The sequence below is a fragment of the Scyliorhinus canicula genome, chromosome 24 (assembly GCF_902713615.1).
Source record: "Scyliorhinus canicula chromosome 24, sScyCan1.1, whole genome shotgun sequence".
Taxonomy (NCBI): domain Eukaryota; kingdom Metazoa; phylum Chordata; class Chondrichthyes; order Carcharhiniformes; family Scyliorhinidae; genus Scyliorhinus; species Scyliorhinus canicula.
The window spans coordinates 4,897,892-4,914,598 of NC_052169.1; the positions used below are offsets into that span (position 1 = coordinate 4,897,892).

The 16,707-nt window shown below is 47.4% G+C and overlaps 1 protein-coding gene across 2 annotated transcripts in view; it reads right to left on the reverse strand.

Moving 5' to 3' along the window:
• Nucleotides 1-16,707, reverse strand: part of tubgcp4 (tubulin, gamma complex associated protein 4) — a 45,210-nt gene that overhangs the window by 17,884 nt on the left and 10,619 nt on the right. For both annotated transcript variants that reach the window (XM_038784324.1, XM_038784323.1), the window contains exons 6-12: nt 14,807-14,886; nt 12,517-12,721; nt 8,566-8,731; nt 7,677-7,801; nt 5,704-5,754; nt 4,073-4,178; nt 1,213-1,320 (exon numbers count right to left, since the gene is read on the reverse strand). In XM_038784324.1, the coding sequence (XP_038640252.1) occupies nt 1,213-1,320; nt 4,073-4,178; nt 5,704-5,754; nt 7,677-7,801; nt 8,566-8,731; nt 12,517-12,721; nt 14,807-14,886 (841 nt within the window). The remainder of the gene's footprint in view (nt 1-1,212; nt 1,321-4,072; nt 4,179-5,703; nt 5,755-7,676; nt 7,802-8,565; nt 8,732-12,516; nt 12,722-14,806; nt 14,887-16,707) is intronic.

Below are 16,707 nucleotides of genomic sequence, written 5' to 3' on the forward strand. Positions count from 1 at the left end.
ATGCATGATACAAAGCATACATCTGAACCTCCCGTGAGGGCAAAGACAGACGTGACTATGATGGACCTCATGATTATTGAATAATTATTAGCAACACCTCAAGTTCAAGGTTCACACAAGGTCACTTGGGTGAAGAAGTGAATCCTTCGGAATTTCCACCCCAGAAGGTTGTGGCTGCTCCATCTCTGAACACGTTTAAGGCTGGGGGCAGACCGAGATTTGGTCTCAGGGAATTAGGGGCAATGGGGGAATGGAAAAATGGGGTTCAAGCCCAAGATGAGCCCCGAGCGTATTGAATGGCGGGGTAGGTTTGATGGGCCGAGTGGTCGACTGATGCTCGAGTTCTTGTCGTGGCACCTCTGAAAATATACCCCAGCAGAGACAGGTCGCCTACAGAACAAGGGATAGGGCTGCGAATTATATCAATTGAAGTTAAGTACAAACAGATGAAGGGCATTGATTGGATAGTTACTTGAGCGCATATAAAGAGATACTTATTACCCAAGAGAGTGAGTGTGGATATAAACACCTCTAGGGTTGCATTCTCCAGGTCCCCAGCCGCGCGTTTCTTAGCGTCGCGATTCTCTGTTCTCGCCGGTCAATGGGATTTCGCATTGAACACGCCCCACTCCACTGGGAAACCCGTGGGCAGGGATGGGCCGCAAGCGGGAATGGAGAATCCCAACGGCCGGAGAATTCCGGCCCTAATGTTCCACTCTGTGAATAAGACAGTTCCAAGGTAAGACTGGCTATGATTTCATCCTTCATCAACAGGTCATCAGGAATACAACAGGGAGTTGAGAAGAACCATATCAAGGAGATGCCACCTTCAGAAGAGATGGGGGGGGGGGGGGGGGGGGGGGGGGTGTAACTGAACAAAAAGTAAGAATTGCAGAGAGTCTAAATGTACTTCTGCAACACAAATTCACAGAGCAAGAACAGATGGAGTGGTTTCAACCTTCCTTTCCTCTTGACGGATGGGTGCAGCCTGTTTGTCTATTTGCAGGAATGGGCCAGCAGGCAGATGTTAACAAGCAGTTGCAAGGTTCAAGCACCCCGTTTGCATCCACCTGGGCTAGTGCCCCATGGCACAGAGGGTGGATTCTCCAGAATGTACTGCCGACTGACAGACTTTCATCTGTAATAGTTCTAGACTTGACATTGAATAACGTTTGTGTGGAATAATCAAGAGGGGCGCCTGCCTCTTCCTACCTTTGGGGTCTTTGCCGTGGTACTCGACAGTGAGGTGCAGGAGCGGCAGCAGATTGTCGTCATCCAACAGCACTTTGTGCGCCGATTTCTGGAATGCTACATTGACATCTGCAATGAGGGAAAACAATTTCCAAGAAATTAAACCAGCCTATTGGTTCTCGCATCTAAAATGAGTTAGATTATAATTTGACAGTGAATATCGGAGTAAATGTATTTTTGATTTTGCACTTACGAAACTGAAACCAAGGCAGAACTGCCACAGAAAATGGCCCAAAAGACCCACGGTGGTGTTTACGCCCCACACAAAACCTCCTCCCACTATTCGTCATCTCGTCCTACTGACGTATATTTCTATTCCTTTCTCCCTCATGTTTTTAAAGATTCCCTTAAATGTATCTGTGTGATTCGCCTCAGCCACTCCCTGCGGTAGTGCGTCCCACCCTCTCAGGGTAAAGGAGTTTCTCCTGAATTCCCAATTGGATTTATTCGTGGCCACTCTATATGTTTGCACTTGCTGGGTGACCATTTCCTCTATCTTATTGACCAGGCTACTCCTCGCCCTTGGAAAATAAAACAAAACGAGCCTTTCTGATATCCCTGATTCAGGATAAAAACGTCGAAACACCAACATGAAGCGGCATTGCTGGCCACAGGGAGCGACGTGTGGGATGGAAGTTAACCACTGTCTATTGCTTCAGACAGTGGTACAGGGTACCAATGAGTCTCTAGTCTCTATTGTCCTTTCTGTTCAACAACCTGCTCGATAATCTCTGGGATCATAAGTGGACAACATATGTTCAACTTAATGACCCAAGTGTTCGCAAAACGAATCTCAAGCCGACTTGACTGACTTATTGAAGTCATAAGTGTAACCGTAGATGGCCAATGTAACAGGTATTGAAACAAGGAAAAGCTCTCAAAATTTGTCACTTTGGGAGTCTGGGACAGTGGTTAGCACTGCTGACTGTCAGCGCCAGGGATCCAGGTTCGATTCAGGCCTTGGGAGAGTGCCTGCGTGAAGTTTGCATGTTCTCCCCGTGACTGTGGGGGTTTCTTCCGGGTGCTCCGGTTTCCTCCCACAGCCCAAAGATGTGCAGGTTAGGTGGATTGGCCGTGCTAAATTGTCCATTGTGTCCAAAGATGTCCAGGTTAGCTGGGGCTATGGGGATAAGGCAGGGGTGTGGGCCTCTTTCAGAGGATCGGTGCAGACCCGATGGGCCGAATGGCCTCCTTCTGCAGTGTAGGAATGTCAGCTGCTTATTTGCAACTTGTATCAGAATAGGCAAGTGCTTGTTAATGTACTGAGTAATTAAGCTCACGTGGATATCTGACTAACCAAGTAATAAATGAACTAATGTCTCATGAGTTAATTAGAGACGGAACCCAACAGCAAAGGTTGTGGGACTGAGTCACATAGACAAGAAAGTCTGATGTTCAACCTCAAGAATTCAGTATGTCCAGGGGCTACAATTAGCAGAACACGCGTGCCATGGCATCGCATTGTTAGCATCACATGGCAGCGCATTATTAGCCCCTGAGAGATGTGGTCACTATTGACGTGGTCATGAGCTGGAGGGACCACCTTCCTGCAGCCCGTGAGTGGAGAATATAAAGGCACTAAATGTGATCTTTTAACAAAAAGAATTGAGAGATCTCCAGCAAACATCCCAGTGCAGGAGCGAACAACAATATTCATTCGTAAAGTTCCTTTCAAATGATTCATGGAGAAGTGGAAGGGTGTCTGAAGGCATAGTGCAGTTAGAGCTTAGAGGAGCTCTGAACGCAGGGCGAGTGGCAGAGAGACAAAGGGGATTCAGGAGAGGCGCCTCCAGGGTTTGAAACCTCATCAATCAAAAAAGATCGGTGACGAGACTGCAATGAGGTGAAGGCAAACTTGAGTTCCAGAGATTTGACATCCTGAGATTTGAGAAAGAAAGCAGTCTATTACAATCCCAGACCAGACCACAACAATGGCTGGGATTCTGAACCAAAATCCCAATATTTTAGTTTATTTTGTAAGACTGTGCGGAAAGAATGATTCGCTCCAGGAGTGATTGCATGAAGAAATAGGGATATGGTATTTTGTTAAAAACAAAACTTCATTACAATACAATATTAAACGTTTAACTGCACACCCGAAAAGAATAGGATACAATTACCCCTTAAACAGCAATAAAATAAACATACTGCTCTCAATCAATCTCCGATTAGCTGGGCTTAGAGTAATACTCGCTTTACAAAACAGATTTTGTTCCCAATGGAACCCCATCAGACTCTTCAGAAAGCTGATTCACCTACCGGGTTTCAGCTTCTTCCTTGTCCCCCCAGACATGATTTCTCTGCTTTAAAATTTATTACTCTTTTGTAACTATCCTACTGTGACAGAATTGGGGATTCAGGGCTGGTAGAAGCCAGTATTCTTAAAGTCCTCCATTTGTCACAAGTCCAAAATGTCTCAAATTCATACAGTCAGTAGGAATATAGGAACAGGAGACCATTCTGTCCCTTCAACCTGTTCCTTCCCATTCATGCTGATCTGTAACCTATTTCCAGCCACCTACCTTGGCTCCGTCTCCCTTAATATCCCGAACTAGCAAAATCTTCTGAGCTGGGAGAGTGAGGAGAGGCCTATTTGTATCGCTATCGTGTAAACTCTGTTACGTTACTTTGACAAAGTATCTGTGGGGACTTTATAAATGCAGGGAGGATTCCTTCTACTCAGTATGTTTAGTGAAATCGTGAGCTCGACGCTTTAACTCTCCGGCGCCGAGGAAATCAGCCGATACTCAGAAAATGTGCCTGGTAACACCAGCCTTCTGTTCACCGCACCCCCACCCTCCCGTTTGTAATCATACTTTACCATGTTCAGTAACTGCAGTCGGCGGAGTCTTTAGCAAATGCTGTGCACTGTCAATGAAAGCCTGAAAGAGTTCCCCTCGGCCCAGTAGATAGAAATCTTTGATTATCTGTAAAACAGCCCAGGACAGATCCAACAGTATTTAGTGAAATCCACACTTGTTATGGTCAATGGCTTTTCACTTTCATTTACCAACACAATTGAAGACATGCAAGAAAAAGCGAAGCAAACAGGTCAGCGCTGATCTTTAGTCCTCCCCATATAATAACAAGCACACATTCTCTTTTCTGACGAATCCAAATGAAGAGCTACGGTCCATAGTCCAGGACACAACAATGTGGAGATTAGGAGGTGCGGTTCATTAAACTTTTTATCCACTTTAAATATTAATACTGGGCATCACTGCAGGCAGTGGCGTCGCATCTCAACTGCATCCAATTTGCAGGATCAAAGCTTCACAAACAGAACAGCTAATTCTCCCCTTTTTAAAGACTTTAAAATCTTTTATGAATTTGCTGTGTAGCAAAGCAAAGGCACTTCGAATTGGGGGAGCAAACACTGCATTTTCCATCCCTGCCAGCAGGTGTCAGCACCAAGCACTCAGAGATGAATCAAATGCAGAGTGAAGCGCGAGCTACTCTCGAGGTCCCCTTGCTGCGACAGAATCATACATACAATTTACAGTGCAGAAGGAGGCCATTCGGCCCATCGAGTCTGCAGCGGCTCTTGGAAAGAGCACCCCACCCAAACCCACAACTCCACCCTATCCCCATAACCCAGTAACCCCACCCGACACTAAGGGCAATTTTGGACACTACGGGCAATTTAGCGTGGCCAGTCCACCTAACCTGCACATCTTTGGACTGTGGGAGGAAACCGGAGCACCCGGAGGAAACCCACGCACACGCGGGGAAAACATGCAGACTCCGCACAGACAGTGACCCAAGCCGGGAATCGAACCTGGGACCCTGGAGCTGCGAAGCAATTGTGCTAACCACTATGCTACAGCGAAGACATTCTTCCAGTCCCACTACTTGCCAGCTACGAAATGGGAATGGAAATTCAGCAGCAACTCGAGAACAATCTGATTAATGCTGAATTGGAATAAATTGGCTTTGCGGGGGCAGCACGGTGGCACAGTGGTTAGCACTGCGGCCTCATGGTGCCGAGGTCCCATGTTCGATCCCGGCTCTGGGTCACTGTCCGTGTGGAGTTTGCACATTCTCCCCGTGTCTGCGTGGGTTTCACCCCCACAACCCAAAGATGTGCAGGGGAGGTGGATTGGCCATGTTAATTTGCCTCTAAATTTTTAAAAAAAATTGACTTTGCTTTGTCAGAGATTGAGGCCAATCAAACCCAATTGGTCTAACGTACAACAAAATCGTGCCTGCATCTCGTCACAGCGCTTGAAACACTCGGAATAAAATGGTGCAGCGCTGACGCTCACCTTTCGGAGGAGATGCTAAACTGCCTGTCGTAAGAGGTGGACATAAAAGATCCCACGGCCCCATTTCAAAGACGTACCTAGTTAGTGACATTTCCGCCAGGTACAGCTCTGTTTTAGGGTCTGTTAAAAGCAGCATAATTAAGAATAACACACGCAAATTGAATGGTTGACTCTTAACTGGTCTCACCTTAAGTTGCCCCAATAGCCCAGCCTCTTCCACCACCAACTTCCACAGATGCTGGTTACAATAAGAGATAAGAAAAACAGGGTTACTCCAGTGCCACAGGAACGGGGACACAATAATAATAATCTTTTATTGTCACCAGTAGGCTTACATTAACACTGCAATGAAGTTACTGTGAATAATCCCTAGTCACCCCATTCCAGTGCCTGTTCAGGTACACAGAAGGAGAATTCAGAATGTCCAAATTACCTAACACATCCTTTGGGACTTACGGGAGGAAACCGGAGCACCCGGAGGAAACCCATGCAGACAGTGACCCAAGCTGGGAATCAAATCTGGGACCCTGGCGCTATGAAGCAGTGCTAACCACTGTGCTACTGTGCCAACCCAATGGTCATTCTACAAATGTCACCTTGGCCCAACTACATGCCCAAATTGTCCCTCCAGCCCAGCTCAAATTTCCTGACGGCTCCAATTTCTTGTTGAGGTATGGTACCACCACTATGGCATTAGCAGACAGCCTTCCTGTGAGCACTAAATTATCATTAAGCTTGACTATAAAACAGTGATCGTGGGGGCATCATAGCCAAGCCTAATTCCGCTCCCATCCAAAATCCACGGAAAGATTCGGGGCCAGATTTTTTGCCATGATGGAGGTGAGAAAGGCGGACATGGCTGGCGATTCTAACTCCCCCTGAGCATGGCACTCCCTATTTTCACAGGGGCGACACTGGAGTCACGTTGGGGTGTGCCCATGCACGGTTGATGGGAGGAGGCTGACTATTTGAATCACCGGCTGCTATCACGGAGGTGGGATTTTGGTAAGGCAGGTATATGAAGCCGAAGTGCGCAGATTAGACCAGGTAGGGGCTGGACTGAACTTGGTGGATTTGTTACGGTAGCCAGGGTACGTCTTTGCATTTGATCCCAGGGCACCTTTAGGAGAGGCTAGGCACCCTTTGGGATTGTTAAAAGTAAACGGGTATAAGCATTGTGCAGGAACTGTCATAGCTGTCAAAGAATAGTAGGTGTGCTGACACTGTGTCGGTAAGGACACAAGTTGGCACAAAATTGGCTTCAGGGCTATAAACGTTTCCCTTATAGGTGCATGAGGTGGTATATAGGTTGGATGGGACATGGGGTATGTGGGGGGACTGATGGGAAGTTTTTTTAAAACATAATCTTTAAAATATTTAATTGAACAAGTGCCTGAGCACCGAGGCAGGCTTTCCACACAGCCTGCCTCTGCATCCGGCAGCCTCCGCACTCGTTCCCGGGGGGAAGAAAATCTAGATTTCTCATTCAGCCCAGTGCCCCGGAACGGAAATCCCAACTGGGGCTGGGACTGGTTTAGCTCACTCGGCTAAATCGCTGGCTTTTAAAGCAGACCAAGGCAGGCCAGCAGCACGGTTCGATTCCCGTACCAGCCTCCCCGGACAGGCGCCGGAATGTGGCGACTAGGGGCTTTTCACAGTAACTTCGTTGAAGCCTACTCGTGACAATAAGCGATTTTCTTTTCATTTTCAACTGCGGGCGGCCGTTTCTAAAGGTCGGGTTTGCAGAGCTGGGAATTCTACAGTCTCTGTCCACCTGACCCAGGGATGGACCCCTCTCTCTTGCAGAATAGGAATGATTAGCATTAACCATGGACCATTTAACCCTGCCTTGACCCAGAGGAAAAGTGTATGAAGCTGCAAGCGTCTTTGCTTTTTATTTGGGTTATGGAGTTTTAAAACCCGCCCAATCCTACCGTTACTTTTGATTACACGGTGAGCTGCTAATGCAGCACAGTCTGGGAAGCGGATGCACGGCCCTGCTGATCTCCAGGGTTCAGCACCCAACACATGCAGGTCGAGTTCAGGTCAGCAGCCTCATGTATCACTGTGCACTCGTGCAAATGCTACAGAAAGAATAATAAGTGACTGCACCAGCACAGAAACCTCGCCGATTAATTTGATAATTATGCCCTTCCTTACCTCAGCCACGGTACTTCTGATCCTATCAATCAGATTTTCAAAGTCTACCAAATTGAAAAGGGGCTGTTGTTTAAGTGCGTGCAGTTCTGCTGCAAAGGAATCCTCCTGATTCTTTAGAATGGACCCTGTAGAACACACACACACAAAGCCCTATGTTAGAAGACATCAACGCCACTACCTACAAATATGAACATTTAATTTGTGCTGCACATTTTCGGAAAGTGCCTGTAAATCAGGTTAATCCATGTGTAACCAGCCAGTTAAATCAGGGCACATTTCTCACATTTTCTGTTTCTCATTTGAGTATTAGCAGTTTTCTTTTTAAAATAAAGAGGTTCTGCTGCCAATGACAATGAGCTTCACTAACTCACCATTGTTTACTTAAACTTACTCTTCTGACGTGGGAGATACCGTTGAGGCCGCACTTGTTCTCCATCTCCAGTTGCCCCGAGAGGGTAGGGATAGTAATCGATTTCTTTTTTCTTAAAATTTAGAGCACCCAATTCATTTTTTCCAATTAAGGGGCAATTGAGCGTGGCCAATCCACCTAGCCTGCACATCTTTGGGTTGTGGGGGCGAAACCCACGCAGAAACGGGGAGAATGTGCAAACTCCACACGGACACTGACCCAGAGCCGGGATCGAACCCAGGTCCTCAGCGCCGTGAGACAGCAGTGCTAACCACTGCGCCACCCTGCTGCCCGATAATAATTGATTTTACAAGTGGGGCTTCTCAGGCCACACGTTGCTCTTGGCTCGAGGCCACCTGCCCCAGTAAAGGATCGGAGATCGAACCAGTGACTTTCCAAGCCTGGCATGTCGGGGAAGCACACTGGAGTGCAGCAGTGACCCCGGTGAAGATCGAGCAACGTCCAAACACGGAGGCCTACCTGCACGGGTGTGATTCGCGTTCTGGTTCTCAAACATCTGCACGGACTCCCCCACAAACAGGATCTTCTCTGCCACCCTCACAGGGATGTACGAGGGCAGCATCTCGGCTCGCAGTGAGAATTGCTTCAGAGACGTGGCCAACATGTTCTCCTCTTCAATTAACCGCTATCGGGACGACACAAAATAGTCAGCACTTGGTGCAACGTAGCATTGCTCAATCAATTAAATACATTCACCAAATACAAACAAACTTATGGTGACAGTTCTCCTGTGAGGGGACTGTGTAATGAGAGAACTTGCATTTGCAGGAGTACCTTTTGGGTTTCCACAATTCGCTTCACAATTACGGAGTACTTTTCCAGGGTAGTCACGGCTGCAATGTAGGAATAGGCCCATTTCCCCCACAAAGTAAGCCCCAAAATACTTTGGACACAATTAATTATTCTGAAATGCAGCAACTATTCAGATGTAGTTAAAGGTGCCAGCCTTCATTCAAGTGGCGCGGGAATGGGACCGGCTGCATAAATTAAATCTGGCCCGGCTACCAGACCAAATGAAGGACGATTTTCGGAGATGGGACGCATTTCCGTTGTCACTGGCTGGGAGGGTGCAGACGGTGAAGATGACGGTCCTCCCAAGATTCCTGTTTGCATTTCAGTGTCTCCCCATCTTTATTCCGTGGTCCTTTTTTAAACGGGTCAATAAAGTGATCTCTGGCTTTGTTTCAGCGGGCAAGACCCCACGAGTAAGGAAGGTAATGCTTGAGCGGAGTCGGGGAGAGGGCAGGCTGGCGCTGCCAAATCTTAGTAATTATTACTGGGCGGCGAATATAGCCATGATCAAGAAGTGGGTGGTGCGGAAGGGGTCGGCGTAGGAGCGTATGGAGGTGGCTTCATGCAAGGGCACCAGTCTGGGGGCGTTGGTAACTGTGCCTCTGCTGTTCCCGCCGGCACGGTACTCCACCAGCCCCGTGGTCGTGGCGGCCCTGAGAGTCTGGGGGCAATGGAGGAGACATGTGGGAGCAGAGGGAGCATCGGTCTGGTCCCCAATCTGTAATAATCACCAGTTTGCCCCGGGAAGTATGGATGGCAGAGAGCAGGATTGAGAAGATGGGGGATATGTTCATAGAGGGGAGCTTTCCGAGTATGAGGGCGCTGGAGGAGAAGTTTGGGTTGGCGAGGGGAAACAAATTCGGGTATCTGCAGCTGCGGGACTTCCTACGTAAACAGGTGTCAACCTTCCTGCTCCTACCGCTCAGGGGGATTCAGGACAGGGGAGTTTCCAGAGGGTGGGTAGGTGAAGGGAGCTTCTCTGACATTTACAAGGAACTTATGGGGTCAGAGGAGACGCAGACTGAGGAGCTCAAGCGCAAGTGGGAGGAGGAGCTGGGAGGAGAGATAGAGGATGGTCTATGGGCGGGCACGTTGAGTACAGTCAACACGTCCACAACATGTGCCAGGCTCAGCCTGATACAATTCAAGGTTGTTCACCGGGCTCACATGACAGTAGCCCGAATGAGCAGATTCTTTGGCGTAGAAGACAGGTGTGCAGAATGTGCGGGAGGACTAGCGAACCATGTCTACATGTTCTGGACATGTCCAAAGCTCAGGGGATTTTGGCAGGGGTTTGCAGATGTCATGTCCACGGTGTTAAAAGCAAGGGTGGCACCGTGTCCAGAGGTGGCGTCGGAGGACCCGGGAATCCAGGAGGAGAAAGAGGCAGACGTCCCGGCCTTTGCTTCCCTGGTAGCCCGGAGACGGATACTATTAGCATGGAGGGACTCAAAGCCCCCGAAGTCGGAGACCTGGCTGTCGGACATGGCTAGCTTTCTCTGTTTGGAGAAAATCAAGTTCGCCTTGAGGGGGTCAATGTTAGGGTTCGCCCGGAGGTGGCAGCCGTTCGTCGACTTCTTCACGGAAAATTAATCGTCAGCAGAAGGGGGAGGGGGTTAGTTTAGCTTAAAGTAGGGGGTTAATAATGGTGGGACCTGTAAGGGAGGGAGACGGCTTTTGCACTATGTTTATAGTTTCATGTACATTGTTTATTTTGTTGTTACAATACCAAAAATACCTCAATAAAATGTTCATTAAAAAAAATACATGCCAGCCTTTATGTACATACACAGCAATGAGACCAGTTGAATATTGCCACGAGTTGCTGGATGGATGCTCCGCTCTTCAATAAATCCCCCCCCATCAAAAACAGACCCGCAATCCATTCCCTCCAGTTTGCGGGATTTTCTGTGCTGTCACATGTGCCGATGTAATGGAGGATGAAGCGAACAAAGAACAGTACAGCACAGGAACAGGCCCTTCGGCCCTCCACACACGGCATCAGTGAGAAGCAGGCGATCTGGTTATTACCATGCTGCGGCTTGTGGGGTTTTACTGTGCGCAGACGGGTTGCCACCTTTCTCCACGGGAAAAGACAGACCTGTTTGTTTACCGCCCTTTTCAGTCCTTTTGGACAGAAGTTGTTTTTGAGATGTAGCCACTGCTGCAGTGCAGGAAGCACAGCAGCCAACCTGCACACAGCAAGATACCACACAGGGCAATTCGATAATGACCAGATCATTTGTTCTATTTGTGATGTTGAATGAGGAAAGATCGTGGCCAGGGCATCAAGGAGAGCAACCCCCCCCCCCCCCACCCCGTGCGCGCACGCCTCACTTTAACACTTCATCCAAAAGACGGCATCTCCGACAGTGCAGCACACCCTCTATAATGCACTGTGGTGTGCCCTGGAGTGGGACCTGAACCCAGAATCTTGTGATCCAAAGATGAGAGTACCACCAACTGAGATACAAAAGGTACATTGCAATGGTGATTACACTTTAAAAGTATTTCATTGACTTTGTCTCCAAGCATTGCCAGTTAAAGTATAATTTTCATAGAATTTACAGTGCAGAAGGAGGCCATTCGGCCCATCGAGTCTGCACCGGCTCTTGTAAAGAGCACCCTACCCAAGGTCAACACCTCCACCCTATCCCCATAACCCAGTAACTCCACCCAACACTAACGGCAATTTTGGACACTAAGGGCAATTTATCATGGCCAATCCACCTAACCTGCACATCTTTGGACTGTGGGAGGAAACCGGAGCACCCGGAGGAAACCCACACACACACACGGGGAGGATGTGCAGACTCCACACAGACAGTGACCCAAGCCGGAATCCAACCTGGGACCCTGGAGCTGTGAAGCGATTGTGCTATCCACAATGCTACCGTGCTGCCCATAAATTTGGCCAGACAACAACAATTCGACAGAAAGTCTTGGGCAATCCTCACTTTGTACTGCTCAAGCTCCTTGCCCCTGGAAGTTGGAACAAACTTTTCGTCCCATCAGTTTAGGGCATTCTCCAAGTCAGCTGCCAGGAGGTGAAAAGCTGGTGACGCAAGGGGCAAGAGGCTGGAAGGAGCCTCGCTAACAGGGGAAGCAGAGTGAACATCACTGGTGATATGGCCATTAACCCACGGGCACTTCAGCTGCATCTACTAATTCAGCTCTTTCAAACTGTCAGCTCAAATAACGTCTCCAACTCGGTGTTTCTGACATGTTCGGTTTGAATAAAAATACAAAACCATTCCGACAGGATGAAACAAAACAGTTGAAGTGAATAATTTTGAATCCTGTACTCTAATCCAGCGATAGCTCAGTCTGAATTCAAACCACCTTCACTAAAGTCACATACAAAATAATTATATATATTTAGAATGAATAAACTACTAAATTACTAACTTAAGACTAAAGCTTTGAGCAGATCTTTTCTCCACCCACTATTCTCCTTCTTGCCCTGCTGCTGCAAGACACAAAGAGAAGGTGGCATCTTGCGTATCATTAAGTGCAGCTAATTGCGATAGAATGCACTTCTTTAATGTAGTTACCATCTGTCAGCTTGCACATTTGCAAATGGGAGCCATTTGTAATTTTGGTCCCTCTTGTCCTTACCAGGTCTTGGAGTTCCCGGAGCTGCTTCCCAGTCAAGCCTCTGATTCCCAAATCTTCCTCCTCTTCCTCCTCAGGCTGGGAGCTAACATTGCCAGAGGAAGGCCCTTGCTTGATGAAGAACTCCTCATATTTGTCCAGTAATAGCCCATGCAGCATCCAAGCAGATAACTGCTTGTACATCACACCATGACACACTGCTAGGATCCTACATTGGGACAGCACAGAAACCTATCATCACATATGAATTTATAACCAACAACTCTTTTATTTTTTACCTCTCGCTCTCTATTTTATCAGTACTATTATGATCTTCATTCCTTTCAGTTTACCTCCAGTCCCTCCAAAGCTCCCAATGTTAGTTTCCGCATGCATTTCATAACCATTGTAAATCAAGACAACGCAACCTTCTCCGACACCATTAAAAGAGTGATTCATTAACTTTAAAGTGCTCTGGGATATCGTGAGGCTTTGAAAGGCATCTTTCTTGCCTTGGTTTCAAACTCATTTTTCCCAGATTATTAAAGCTGTGCTAATCTTAATCACCCTCAAAGCTCTCATTTTTCTCCCAAGTTGCCACTCAAGTGGATAGAGTTGTGAAGAAGGCCTATGGTGTGTTAGCGTTCATTAGCAGAGGGATTGAATTTAAGAGCAGTGAGGTGATGATGCAGTTGTAAAAAACCTTGGTAAGGCCACACTTGGAGTACTGTGTGCAGTTCTGGTCACCTCATTTTAGGAAGGATGTGGAAGCTTTGGAAAAGGTGCAAAGGAGATTTACCAGGATGTTGCCTGGAATGGAGAGTAGGTCTTACGAGGAAAGGTTGAGGGTGCTAGGCCTTTTCTCATTAGAACAGAGAAGGACGAGGGGAGACTTGATAGAGGTTTATAAGATGATCAGGGGAATAGATAGAGTAGACAGTCAGAGACTATTTCCCCAGGTGGAACAAACCATTACAAGGGGACATAAATTTAAGGTGAATGGTGGAAGATAGAGGGGGGATGTCAGAGGTAGGTTCTTTACCCAGAGAGTAGTGGGGGCATGGAATGCACTGCCTGTGGAAGTCGTTGAGTCAGAAACATTAGGGACGTTCAAGTGGCTATTGGATAGGTACATGGATAACAGTAGAATGATGGGGTGTAGATTAATTTGTTCTTAATCTAGGACAAAGGTTCGGCACAACATCGTGGGCCAAAGGGCCTGTTCTGTGCTGTATTTCTCTATGTTCTATGCTTTTACTTGTCATCTTCCCTCCTGGGCGTGGAATAGCCTCGTCTCTGCATTGCACATGTTTGGTTTTTCCAATGAATCGGAGCGAGCAGGTACGGTGCTATATCCCACTGCCAGGCCCACAGTGGGTTGGAGACCCAGAAACATCCCAGGCAGTGGATGGCGGAGAGAACACTGGACTCTACACAGGTCCCAGGTTACATTAGGAAGAACACTAGACGAGACAAAGATTTGCTTAGTCAGTAATCTGGAAGGTGGGACTATCCCCATCCATTTGTCTGTAAATGTTAGACTGCTGAAGATAAAATGCAGACCACATCTGTACTGATTTTTTCTTCCATACAAAACTTAGGTGGATACTGTAAATAATACCGTAGCAATATTCTGAGAAACCCTTGCAACAAAACAAATATCTTCAAAATACTGTGTGTAGGGCATGCACTTGCTCCCGTCATGAACTTTGGGTCACATTTCTTTGTTAATTGTTATATCAACAGCGGCTGCCTCACAGCACGGGACCCCGGTTCGATTCCAGCCTCAGTGAATGGGTGTGTGGCGTTTGTACGTTCACCCCGTGTCTGCGTGGGTTTCTTCTGGGTGCTCCAGTTTCCTCCCACAGTCCAAAGATGTGCAGGTTAGGTGGATTGGCCATGATCAATTGCCCCTTAGGGTGGAGTTGCAGGAATAGGGTGGGGGATTGGGCCTGGGGTAGAATGGTCTTTCAAAGGGTCGGTGCAGACTCGATGGGCCGATGGGTTCAGTAGGAGAAATGGCTACCTGGACTCATGGATTCCAGTGGTCAGTGGGCTCAATTATAGGGCAAGCCCTCACTGGTCACCCTGATGTCAATTGCCACGGTTCAGCTACAGGCTCTGACCAATAGGTAATTCTGTGGAACAAGGTTCTGATGCCTCTCTCCCAACTCCAACATGTACGTCAAAAATAACTAACAATTATTAATTGATCCTTTACCGATAAAAATAGATGTCTACAACCAAAGGTTACAATGCCACACGATAACGGGAATCTTATGGAATGTAGTCAGTAAATTGCTTGCTCTCTTACTTCTCCAATGCACTGCGGACTGGTGGCAGTCCTCCACAGCTGTGTTTGTGAACAGTCTCCAGAAGTTGGCAGCCATGAATCTAAGGTGGAAAATCAAAGAAATAGTGAAAACCAACCCACCTAATGCACCAGGAGCCATCTAATTACAGGATAGCTCAAAATCCAACATGTTATGAGAAAAATACTGCATTTAATTTTTAGAGGTACCATTTTGTTCCCCCTTTCTCCCATCTCTTGCTGGGTTACACATGCATCAGGAGCCCTCTATGAACACGTCCAATGACAAGAGCGTAGCACGATAAGGTAATGCGTCATGTTTAGCTTGATCCTGTCCTCATCCAACATTCACACGCATGTTCCCTCAAGTGAGCAATCAGGAAAAGGTATTCAGACTATGTTTTCCCATCTGGAGCCCAGGGGCACACTGGCTGACTGCACATCTGCTAATACGGCCTTGGTCAAGTTAAACACAGACCAGGGACTCAGCTGGGATTGATACCAGATCCGAGGAGCTGTAGCTATCAGGAAAGGCTGAGCTGGCTGGGGCTCTTTCCTCCAGAAAAGACAAGACTGAGAGGTGAAACAAACGGTGGTCTTTAAGATCATGGAAGGATTCGATAGCACAGCATGCAGCTGGGCTTTCCAATTCAAGGGGTGGCGAAAACTAGAGCCCTTAAATCATAGAATCCCTACAGTGCAGGAGGCCATTTGGCCCATCGAGTCTGCACTGACCCTCCTAGCATTATTGAAATCCCAGTGACAACAGAGCCTACCCAGGCCTACCATCCTACCCTTCCTCATAACCCAGTTAACCCCACCTAATCTTTAGTTTTTATAAATTTAGAGTGCCCAATTAATTTCTTTTCCAATTAAGGGGCAATTTAGCGTGTCCAATCCACCTACCCAACACATCGTTGGGGTGTGGGGGCGAGACCCACGCAGACACGGGGATAACGTGGCAAACTCCACACAGAGAGGTGATGAAGGTTGGAATCGGACCCGGGTCCCTGACGAGGCCACCAAGAAAACCAACAGGGAATCCAGGAGAAGCCTCCTTTCATACAGAGTGATGAGTGAGGATGTGGAACCCGTTACCATCCGGACTGACTGAAATGAATAGTATAGTTACATTTAAGGGGAAGCTAAACAACACATGAGAAAGAAAAGAAGTATGTGCTGACAGGATGAGATGAAGGAGGGCTGGAGTGTTGAGCACAAACAGCGGCATAGACCAAATGGATCAAGTGTCCGGTCTATATCTGTGTTGCGAAATCTACGTGGTTTCTGGGCGATGTGGGATTTTGTATTGCAGATGTTGAGGCTCTGAAATTTCCTCCCTATAACTCGCCACCTCTCGGTCTTCCTTGAAGACGTTGCTTACAACCCAACTCTTTGGTCAAGCCTTTCGTCATCTGCCCTTGTAGCTCACGTGGTGCAATGTCAAATTTTGTTTGATGATGCTCCAGCAGTGTCTTGGGGCATTTTAATGTTTTAAAGGTGCCACATAAATACAAGTTGTTGTTGGGCAGACTAGCTGATGAAAGGTGTGCCCAGTGTTATTTTGAGGCTTATTTCATACATCAGTGCTGCAGGAAAAATATCCTGTTTTAAGCCAATGTGAGTTGACAGTGTGTGTGACGCTCTTAATTAATTGTCACAAACTGCTGCCATGATGAGTGACAGACCTGTAACTGCTGCCAATTGCTCCAGGTGCTGTATAAAGTTCAATAAACACCCACTAGGCACAGTCCACTACTGAAAGAGTAGAATCTATCATTCCATCGCTGGGTGTTTGTCCAGTGTTCAAGTTGACACAATGGGAATATTTTAACCTCCCAGCATTATTGAAACCCCAATTACAACAGGGCCCAATGAGATTTCAACATAATAAAAGTTCCCCA